General features: G+C 31.0%; 2 protein-coding genes across 2 annotated transcripts in view; both read left to right on the top strand.

Moving 5' to 3' along the window:
• Positions 1 to 9,068, top strand: part of LOC107442997 (vacuolar protein sorting-associated protein 4) — a gene marked incomplete at its 5' end in the record, with an annotated part of 11,741 nt that extends 2,673 nt beyond the window's left edge. Inside the window, 3 exon segments of the mRNA XM_071179627.1 lie at positions 2,096 to 2,236; positions 5,700 to 5,814; positions 8,505 to 9,068. Coding sequence (XP_071035728.1) covers positions 2,096 to 2,236; positions 5,700 to 5,801 — 243 coding nt within the window.
• Positions 1 to 11,942, top strand: part of LOC107449204 (vacuolar protein sorting 4) — a gene marked incomplete at its 5' end in the record, with an annotated part of 113,844 nt that overhangs the window by 11,364 nt on the left and 90,538 nt on the right.

The following is an 11,942-nucleotide window of genomic DNA, read 5'->3' on the forward strand; positions in this document are numbered from 1 at the left end:
TTTACCTAATTAATTAAGAAACAAGCGATCACAAAGTCAGTCCCACTGAAAATAATCTACAAGAAACGATATCAAATTGCGACAAAGTAGGAAAAAAAAACTAAGAGGTGCGGAAACGAACATGCAATATATTCTCAAAACTGAATCTGATTCTACCGCTCATCAATCAAGGCCGTTTCAATATAACGATACGTACATCGTCTTCCCCAGCGCGAGTTGGCATCCTTGCGTGTCTTGTATCGCTATATCACTGTATCGTATATCGCTATATCGTTCGTCTTCTTTACTCGACGGCTTAAATCAGATTTCTGATGCATCGCCTGGAACGAAAGTCGCTGTATCGGCCTGCCGATACAGACGTAAAATCGATATATCGCGATATATCGATTTATAGCCCAGTCCTAGCTAGTAGTATACAATAAAAATACTTAACAAAAAAAAATCAATAAAAAAATACTATTGTTATTTTTTATTTATTTATTATTATTTTTTTAATATTTTATTATGATTTATTCTAATGAAAAGGGGAACATCAATGAAAAATAGGAAAGAAACATAAGCTTGATTGCATCTGGAAAATTTTACTCTTGACACAAAGTTTAAAAGATTGTAAGAAGGAAGGAAAGATTATTTGAACTTACTTCGCCATTCATTGATTTGCTTTTAAACATCAGACCTAAGGTGGAGGGTGCATCTTTCTTTTCGCTGATCAGGCGTGCTAACCAAGGAAAATTTTTTTTTAGTCTAGTATCAGGTGTTTTAAGCTTCATTGCCAATAATGTCAGCTACCTTGCTGCTCAACTCAACAAATTCACACAGCTCGCAAGGAAGATAAAAGGGCTGTTAAGCAGGTTTTATGGGCTTCTGAGATTCCAAAGAAGAAAGTTAAAAAAAAAAAAAGTGCAGAGCTCACTGAAACTTGGTGACATTATGCCTCAGCCTTTTTTTGTTTTCTCTGATTAAAATTTTTAAAAACAACTACAGATTCCACTCATAACGAGCAAATTGTAATTGTTTTGTTTGGTACAATGCTATAAATATCTCAGAATGTACTCTTTTAACAAACAATTTTCCCACTTTTTCTTAGATTTAGTAAGGGAAATAATTATGGAAACATACAATAGTATCAGAAGTAACGAAAAATTATTGAAAAGAATCACGCTTATACTCCATTTTTTATAATAATAATAAAAAAAATTTGACACATAAACTTTTCAAAGTTATCGACAACTCAGAAATGCCACCTAGACACTTGATCAGCCCGAGCATGTGATTCTTCCGCTAACTTGTGGAGTTCCGCTAATGAATAATTTATATTCCGACATAATTTTCTCAGAGCTCCGTCAATCTAAAATTTGATTTTTTGTTACTTACGCAAAATATCGTTAACGAGGCATTTGTTCCATGCTTCCCAGCACCCTCTTTTTTTTTCTATGTTCTCATTCACGTGCAATAGCGATTTTTTTTACGCAGATTTGTAAATGGCGATCGCAACACTCGAATACGCCATCTGGGGAGAGACCGGTTTCATGCCTTTAGCCCTTCTCCCTTCCCTCTCCTCCTCTTTTCAGTTGTATAGGAATGTACTACGATATTTTCCTTTTTCTTAATATTTTTCCTTTTTATTTAATAAAAATATTTTTTAAAATTTGCGTAATACTTTTCTTTAGAACTATGTTTTATGTAGTTTGCAGTCAACTTAAAAGATTTTAATCTGTATGAAAATCAAGAAAGAAACTAACGTACTTCCTTCCTCTATGACTTTCCCCACGCTAATGGGGAAAGCATGTGAAGTGTTGCCATAGGTAAAGAGCTCTGCTCTACGCCACCTGCAGCCCATTTCGATCGCCAAAAGAGAAATACAGCTTCAAGTGACTTGAATTGCATCAGATAAATATCTAAGTGGTTGCAGAATCATTTCTAGTTTCAGTGTCACTTGTAAAAAAAAAATCTCGTTCCGGATCCTTATCTTGAGATTCAATCCTTGTATTCAGATTTAACAAGCATTTTTATGTTCCCAGAGTTCTCTGTTGTGTACAGGTCCTACTGTATTTTATTGTGATAGATTTGTTACTAATTGTTTTCTTGCTCAAAGGTAAGAGGTTATTCTCGAACTGACCCAACTGTAGAAGTCGATGACCTCCTAGAAGTCTGCTCCCCCGGTGCACGTGGAGCAATTGAAATGTCTTGGGTTGAAGTGCCTGGTGATAAATTAAAAGAACCTAAAATTACAATGGTAAAAGAATTTTTTTATTATTTTACTATGATTTTTGTTTTATTTCGATATTATGGCACAAGAAACTAAATTTTAATTTATTATTTATGGAGATCAAGATTTTTGTTTTTGGAAAATTATCAAAAAATTAATTAGAAAAGTACGGAAAAAAATCTGCAACCATAGCAACTTCATGACTGCTCTACCAAACAACTAGTGTTGTTTAGTAGGCTAAATACCAAAAACATTTGATCATTATTATTATTTTTTTTTTTTAATTCTCTATTACAAAAGAGCACGTTACGAAAAGCGGATGAGTGAAAGTCGAATTCTCTGACAATGACAAGTCCCAGTTTTGGGGTAAATTTGCGTTTTCTCCTGGCAATTCCCGGGACTTACGAATCTGTCATTTTACTTTCAGACAATATTGTTGTTCAATTTTTAAATTTTCATTCCAGATTCTGAATTTTACAGGATCTGAGTTTAGAAAAAGATTCATACTTATTTATTATTTTATTCCTTTTTTTAACGTCATGTTTCTTATTAGAAGTGGCAAAACTTTGTCGCCTTTTTTATTGTCTAAAACTGTTGTTCCAATTATATGAATTGACAAATAAATTAATTGATATATTAAGAAACTGATAAATAAATCAAGTATATTCAATGAAGCTCATTTAACTACAATACTGTCTCTCCCTACACTTTTTTTTCTCTTTTCTATATACATTTCCCACAATTCCTACCACATTTGTTTTAATTTATGACTAAGGCACTTCCCTATGCTTGCTTTGTAATCATATTTCTCTATGCTAATTTTTTTTTCTAAAGCTAAAATAATTCATATTTTTAGATAGGTTGGTAGGGCACTGGACCCATGTCCAAGAGTTCATGGGTTCGATCTCACGTGTAATAAATGGTGACTGATGCGCGCTAAATCTGTCGAGTCGCAAAGTCCTCCATGTTCTCATAACAAATCAATACCTCTGGGGGTACTGATCCAGGAGTTTCCTTGTCTTTCGGATTGGTTCAAAATTACAAGGTTACGGAGTTGAACATAAGTAGTCATAAACCCAAAAATTGGGTCTGCTGTTGAACGACGGATATAAAATTACTAATCTCAAAAAATTTCACTATTCATTTAAACCTACCATCCTTTGTACCAAATTTTTTTTCCCTATTTTATTGGAATCACTTCATAAACCTGTATAACTTAGCTCAGATTCTATTTTGTTCTTACCATTAATTTAATGGTAATGAAGTTATTTAATTTATTCCTCTTGCACCTACTCAATTCAACCTCTTATAAATAAAACATAAATAAATGTTAGTTAGTTATACTAAACAAAAAATAATTCAATAAATTCATAACAAATTAGAGATTTTTAAGCTCTGAAATATGACTTAGAAACAGATCTATGCATTCCGATAAATAAACAATAATTCATTCAATACATTCTTATTGCAAATACATTCTCAGAAATATATACAAAATATAAAAAAGGTATGTAGCAGTCATTGGCAAATTTTTGTAACCTATCTTTGTAACAGAACTATACTACTTTAAAACTGAATTACCACCACGCCATCTTGTGGCGAAACTTTTGAGTTGAACTGCGGCAACCGATTGGAGAACATCTCCAAAATAATCTCTCCGTTTTGTGAGTTTCGTTTTGTTAATATGTTTTTTAGTAATTTGTAACTGTTTTCTGTGCTCTGCTAGTAACTAAATAAATAAATAATTTCAGAGCTAGCCCGGTATTTTGTTTTCTTATTGTTTCTTGGAAAATGGTTACATCTTTACATTGTCTTAAAAAGAAGTTAGCTTTCTATTTTAGACAAAGTGTATAAAAAGAGTTAATTCTTTATAACATTTCTTCAAATCTTAATAAATTAAATTAATCTATTTTTTTATTTTTAGGTACTTAAATTAATGATTTTTTTCATTGTTTTAAGCAAGCACCGAGACACTCATTTGCATAACATTTTGTTTTGTTTCAGGCGGACATGAAAAAATCACTGTCGCAGGCTAAACCTACAGTAAATGAGGCCGATCTAATCAAGCTAAAACAGTTTATGGATGATTTTGGTCAAGAGGGCTAAAAAGAAAATGTGGGTAACTATCAGAATTTTATTAATTAACTAAAAAGAAGCGTGATGGCTCGGGATAGTTCAACAGTGTGCGAATCCCAGCAATGGCTGGTCGATACAAATTCCACATCCGGCTTGCACCGACCACAGCATATGTTCTCAGTGTTAGATGGATCATGAGTTGAGAGTCCCCTTGCAGTCAGAGTAACTGTGGAAGATTTTTGTTTTGTGGTTTCTCTCTCCATGTAACCCAAAGCGGGTTAGTTCCATCAAAAAGTCCTCCGTAAAGGCAAATTTCTCCCAATATTTGATCCAGGAGTTCCTAGGTTTTCTGAATTGGGTCGACTCTTCAACGATGGTTACATAATTTAAAATAAAATAAAAATGTTCATCTTCTTCAGCAGTTTCAATGGCAAGGATAGTTAAACAAATGATTTAATCCTGAAGAGAATATGATATACTAAAGATAAAAATATACAGTTAAAGGTAAAACATTTAAATGTCAAAAAATAAAAAGAAGAAAAATAATAATTTTCAAAGGTTTTCCTCTCCATGTATCGCAAATGCAAGTTAGTTCCATCTAAAAGTCCTCTACGGAGACAAATTTCTCCCAATACTCGATCCAGGAGCTCTCTCGTTTTTTGGATTGAGTTCAAATTTACAAGACTGCAGAGTTGAACATTAGTAGTCGTAAACCCAAAAATTGGGTCTGCTGTTGAACGACGGATATAAAATTACTAATCTCACAAAATTTCACTATTCATTTAAACCTACCATCCTTTGTACCAAATTTTTTTTCCTATTTTATTGGAATCACTTCATAAACCTGTATAACTTAGCTCAGATTCTATATTTTAAAGAAATATTATAAAACAAAGCATTGTTCTTACCATTAATTTAATGGTAGTGAAGTTATTTAATTTATTCCTCTTGCACCAACTCAATTCAACCTCTTATAAATAAAACATAAATAAATGTTAGTTTGTTATACTATACAAAAAATAATTCAATAAATTCATAACAAATTAGAGATTTTTAAGCTCTGAAATATGACTTAGAAACAGATCTATGCATTCCGATAAATAAACAATAATTCATTCAATACATTCTTATTGCAAATACATTCTCAGAAATATATACAAAATATAAAGAAGGTATCTAGCAGTCATTGGCAAATTTTTGTAACCTATCTTTACATTGTTTTAAAAAGAAGTTAGCTTTCTATTTTAGACAATGTGTATAAAAAGGGCAAATTCCTTATAACATTTCTTCAAATCTTAATAAATTAAATTAATCTATTTTTTTTATTTTTAGGTACTTAAATTAATGATTTTTTTTCCATTGTTTTAAGCAATCACTGCGACACTTATTTGCATATCATTTTATTTTGTTCCAGGAAGACATGAAAAAATCACTGTTGCAGGCTAAACCTACAGTAAATGAGGCCGATCTAATCAAGCTAAAACAGTTTATGGATGATTTTGGTCAAGAGGGCTAAAAAGAAAATGTGGGTAACTATCAGAATTTTATTAATTAACTAAAAAGAAGCGTAATGGCTCGGGGTAGTTCAACAGTGTGCGAATCCCAGCGATGGCTGGTCGATACAAATTCCGCATCCGGCTTGCACCGACCACAGCATATGTTCTCAGTGTTAGATGGATCATGAGTTATAAGTCCCCTTGCTGTCAGGGTAACTGTGGAAGATTTTTGTGGTTTCTCTCTCCATGTAACCCAAAGCGGGTTAGTTCCATCAAAAAGTCCTCCGTAAAGGCAAATTTCTCCCAATATTTGATCCAGGAGCTCCTGGATCAAATATTGGTAAATATATATGGTTACATAATTTAAATATATGGTTACATAATTTAAAATAAAATAAAATGTTCATCTTCTTCAGCAGTTTCAATGGCAAGGATAGTTAAACAAATGATTTAATCCTGAAGAGAATATGATATACTAAAGATAAAAATATACAGTTAAAGGTAAAACATTTAAATGTCAAAAAATAAAAAGAAGAAAAATAATAATTTTCAAAGGTTTTCCTCTCCATGTATCGCAAATGCAAGTTAGTTCCATCTAAAAGTCCTCTACGGAGACAAATTTCTCCCAATACTCGATCCAGGAGCTCTCTCGTTTTTTGGATTGAGTTCAAATTTACAAGACTGCAGAGTTGAACATTAGTAGTCGTAAACACGAAAAATTATGTCGGCTGTTCAATGACAGTAATAAAAAAATTGACAAAAAAAGTTTTTATCTTAATTTAACTTTCTTAACACTAGATTACCTAAGGAAGTCATTTTGACTGCTTTTAATTTCAATTAGAAAAACAATGATGTATATAATGACACAATTTCTTAGAATTTTGTGACTTTTCGCACGACATATAATTTTATTTATTGTTAATATTTACTAATAACTTGTTATATAACTGTAAATAATATTAAAAAATGTTAAAAACTAATTTTAAACAAATTTATTTAAGCATTCAAAATCCCGTCATTTTGACTGCTTTTGGGCAATATAGGTATATACTAATTTTCCGTCCTTCTACTGTTAAAAGCATGCAACTTTAGTTTAAATTAGCTTTTGTTCTATCTTTTATAACTATGCATGGTAATATACAGCTGAAAATGTTTATTGTAACTTCTTTTGATAATTCTGTATTAGTTTATGATATTATTTTAATACCAAATTACAATATCTTTTAGCATGTTGCTACGAAGTTTTTGAATATTTTGAGCTCTTTAAAAAAGAGTAATACTTATTATGTTTTTAAAAACATCTTTCATGTTTATACAGTCATGTAATTTTTGGAAGAAGAAATCCTCTGAAATTTTTTTTGCGATGTGTAAGTTTTATTTTTTAGTACTTAATTCTTTTTTCTTTTTGTAGATAGAAGATAAATAAAACATTCGTTTTTGTGCATTAAAGAAACATATGTAAAATTTATAATAAAATTTAAAGCGAGAAAAAAATTTTATCTAATAAAATTTTTCTCAGCAACATACAAAAGAATATATATATTCAAAAAAATATTATTCCTTTTTTGCACCAAAAAAGATAAAAGAAATTTAAAATCTGTGAAATCTACAGAAAGAACTGTAAAAAGATTGGTTATAAAAGCTGTATTTACGACAAAATGTCAGAAATCAGACGCTCTTCTCAAGAGGGTGTTGGTAAGTGTGATATAGATAGTTTGTTAACGAGATTTTGCATGAGTTCCGAAATTTAAATGTTGGATTAGTGGATAAATTTTGACGGAATATGAATTATTGATTCCCAGAAGTCATGAATTAGTGTAATTCTGCGAAGAATCACAATCCTACATATATCAATGCATTAATTATTTTTACGCAATATATTACTCTCTTATACCCAATAGAGAAAAAACACGTTGCAATTTCTTGAATTTTTAGAATATTTTGAGCAAATTTTATTGAAAAACTGAACATTTCATCATAAGTTGAATAATGAAATATCAGTTAATAATGCTCCTTAAAATTATCCAGCTGTTTGCGTAACTGTGAAAAGTTGATCGTGATAATGTCTGTTTTGCCTCTCTATTGCTAAAAATTTATTGTTCTTAAAAATTTGTATGCAAATAAAATTATGTTATGTAAAGTTAAATTTTAAAATTAGCAAAGTACAATACAAATCGTAAAATATTTATTTGTAGTGCGCATTGCTGCTTTTTGAAAGTATGTTGAAAAATCAAAAAAAGTATGGTTTAGTACAAATTCAATAAATTTAAAATTCCAATAATTGAACATCGTTTCTGTTTTTTTTCTTTACAATTGTTCTTTTTTTAAAATAATGTGATAAAATTCAAGCTTGAAAATAATTATTTTAAAATAAATAAAATGAGTATCAAACGGATCGTCTAATTCCAATATTTGCCAATTTCATTTTTGGGGGGAGCGAAGGAGTTGAGTGTGAACATACTACGTATTTAAATTTTCATACCAGCTGTTTTTTCCGCTTCAAAAAAGTTAAGCTGCAGTTTCATCATTTTATAACCATATTTGATCATTATGTAAAAATAATGAACAAGAATATGAAAGAAAAACCGTAGAATACTCACTCTAGATAACAAATGAAGCAGACTAAAAATTATGTTAATTAATTAACTTGCAATGTATGACTATTATGCTTTCATTTATTAGAAAACTAAAATAAAAGCTAATATATATATTTTTTTAAATAGGGCCTTTATAAATTTACTAATGTAAATTTGAAGCATGATGACGTCCATGAAATGTAAAGCACTTAGTTTAATCCTACACCTTCACAGGAAATATTATATATTCTTCTTAGAGAAAAAAATATATGTAAAAATTCCTCTTGCTGACAATTTACATTTTGCTCTTGTAGATATTGCTCTAATGTTATTATTTTAACAAGTTTAATTTGCTTTACTTTTATTGTATAAAGACTGTACTCTTAATTCTCCCGAGAAGTAAGGAATCACAGGTTTACTGAAAAATTGCAAATAAGTCTATTTTAAAAAGTTAATGTGCCTGTAATATCATCAGCTACTGTATCTGTACAATTCTTTACATCTTTAAAAATAAAGGTGTTATATGTGGGTATATTTGTATCTTGTCATAATTGGTTATTTTATCCTTGAAGTTGAATAATTGGATTGTGATTTTATTTTCAAATTTATTGTATGCATATTAATACGATCTAAATGTAAGCTGAATAAATCTTTTTTTTTATTATTATTTTGCCTTGTTATGTGACAATAAAATATATATTCGTAATTGTTTTTTTACTGGTGTATTTAATGAACAATTTTTTTAAGAAACAGTATTATTCTATCATTACCCAATTTCATTTAAATAATTTTATCCTTTTTCATTCATTGTATTATTAAGAAAAAAATATTAAAATGCAAAAATACAATGGAGCTTCTATAAGAGACTGTGTTTCTAAAGGCACAGACTTGTTATTCCATAAACTTAGCAAAGCAAAGCCTCTGAGAAAGACAAGACAACCCTTTGTAAACAACCAATACACAGAGCTTTCTTGCTCTTTTTTTTTTTTTTTTTTAACCTGGCATTAAAATGTACCGGCAACAGGTGCAAGAAACAACACACACCACAACTGAATTACAGTGTGGTTTAAGTGGGAGAATGACCAGATACGATACTGTACATTACAATTGATTCAGTTGCAATTCCTGTAGGCTAGAACTTTAAACATGTCTTAAACAAGTGATTCAAACATTAAAGCAGTGCTCTGAAGTGATCGAGTCTCATTACAAATGAAGTTGGTGGTATTTTCTTATTTTTGGGGTGAAAACCAATTCAACAAAATTTTCATAAGGTTGAAGGAGAATAAGTCCTAAAAATAACTTCAAACAGTTGTTTTTGATGGGTTTTTTTTATTAATACAGGATGTGATTATTTTGAAAATCTAATGACGATCGTTCTTTATATTATCACTCTTATTAATTTATTCACAGAATAGAGGATGGTCACTCTTTAGAAGTTTCACTGCACTTTTTTTTTTCTGTTCTGTTGCTTTCATCCTCGTTGATACAGTGGACTGTTATTTGAACACGGGTTGAACGCCTGCAATGACATTCCAGAACAGAATCCACTCAATCTTGTTGAGAGACAACTGTAGGATGACCAAAAGCGATAAGGAGGCTACTTGGCGGATCTGATGATTCTGGTGTCAAAACAGGACTCTCAAAATGCAGTTCTACAGTTCAAGACAGATGAATACTCCGCATTGAATCGTATTTACTTAGATCCGTTAATAGAAGACACAAACAAGCAGAGAGAGTTAAACAGGAAAACTTATGCAGGCATCATAAAGAACAATAGGAATAACAGGACCATAAATATCAAAAAGAAGAAGGAACATATAGCATTTATAAGACCAATGGCAAATGATATGGGATCGGACAAAACAAAAACAGTTATAACAAATCGAATTGATCCTGCCAAGTTGAAAATTGCGGTGAAAATGGTTGGGAAAGTTAGAAATGGAGGAATTATAATAGAAACGGAGACAGAAAAAGAACTTGAAATATTTAGAACTGAAATGGAAAAAATTGGATTAAACAAAGAATATACTTTCAACCCACCTAAATTTTAAAAAAAAACCTCTAAAATTATCTTTGGAGTTGAGGGGCAGGTGAGCAAAGAAACAATCGGGGAGTCACTGGTGTCCCAACGTGAAGGTATTAATCAGGAGGGGGAGGTAAACGTGAGAGGCTCCTTGGAAGGAAAGAATGGTACCCGGCACTGGATTGTGGAACTTTCACCTGATGCTTTTCATTACATCAAATACCAGGATAAAATTAACATCAGCTGGAGAAGACACAACTACGACGAATATTTTGCGGTACGCCATTGCTACCGTTGTGCTGGCACCGGCCATCTCGCTAGAGAGGATTGATTTTGAGACCTCAGGTAACCAGATCGGCCAGATTGATTTTGAGACCTCGGATGAAAGATGTCAAATTAAATCTTATATTAAGAACATCATTTTCAACCGCTGGAGAGATGACTGGAGGTCTAGTGACAAGGGAAGAAACTAGCATAAAGCGCCTGCAGGCCAATTTTTACTTAAATCAGCTCCTTACTGGCCACGGAGTGTTAGGGACCTATCAACAAAAATATTTCGGGAAATCAGCTTCATGAAATTACTGTGGAGTGAAACAGGACATTAAACATCTAAATAAGCACTGTTCAAGATTCCGGGAACTTCGTGGAACCCACATGAATAACTACGAAGAGGAACACCAATTCTTTGTTATATTGGCCTGCAGGAAAATTGTGATTCAAATTATAAAACAAACCCTCGAGGACATTTTAGCCCCCTGATCTGATCAACTGACCCCAGTCATGAACCAATAATAGAACATGTCATCGTTATTTCATACTGATCGACTTTTAGCCTTACACTTTAAATTTCTATCAACTTTTCTTTTGATTTTAGACTTCATCGACTTCTATTCAGACTTATACTTTTAGACATTTACACTTAGGACTTTTAGCTCTCATTGATTTTAGTTTTGAGATTTTATTTTCATCTCTTGTTTCCTATTATTATAATCATTTAATTCTCGACATTTACACCGGAGCTATTGGCTTTCATTGCCTTTAAAACATGTGTTTAACTGTAAAGAGTTTTAGTTAATTCACTTTTAGCTAATCACCACCACTGTCATTAGGCAAAATTTTAGTTTTTAGAGAAATTTTTTCAATTGAATAATTTATCTTTTATCTCCGTATACCCCTCTGGGGTGGGTCGGAGTTCAACCTATCTTCAAAAAGAATGTACTAGACCTTTCAGATGGAAGTTTAAGCAATATTATTTTTTTTTAATTGATTAGGAATTTTTATCATAATGTAAATGTTATTCAGTCAAAAGAACGTTTGTACGATTATAATTATTTTACAATTACATTATTTTAAACATGATAAAAATTAAAAAGCCTAAACTTTTTGTCTCAAATTTCATCTGAATAATCATGTGAAAATTTCCAAAATTAAAATAATAAAGACAATGTTGATAATAAAAATCCTCACGAGTTTGAGCTATACTTAAAAATCAGTGTTAAAGGAAAATTGCTTTCGATATCATACCGAAAGATAAAAAATAACCAAATTTTAAATATATTCAA

The sequence above is a fragment of the Parasteatoda tepidariorum genome, chromosome 4 (assembly GCF_043381705.1).
Source record: "Parasteatoda tepidariorum isolate YZ-2023 chromosome 4, CAS_Ptep_4.0, whole genome shotgun sequence".
Lineage (NCBI taxonomy): Eukaryota > Metazoa > Arthropoda > Arachnida > Araneae > Theridiidae > Parasteatoda > Parasteatoda tepidariorum.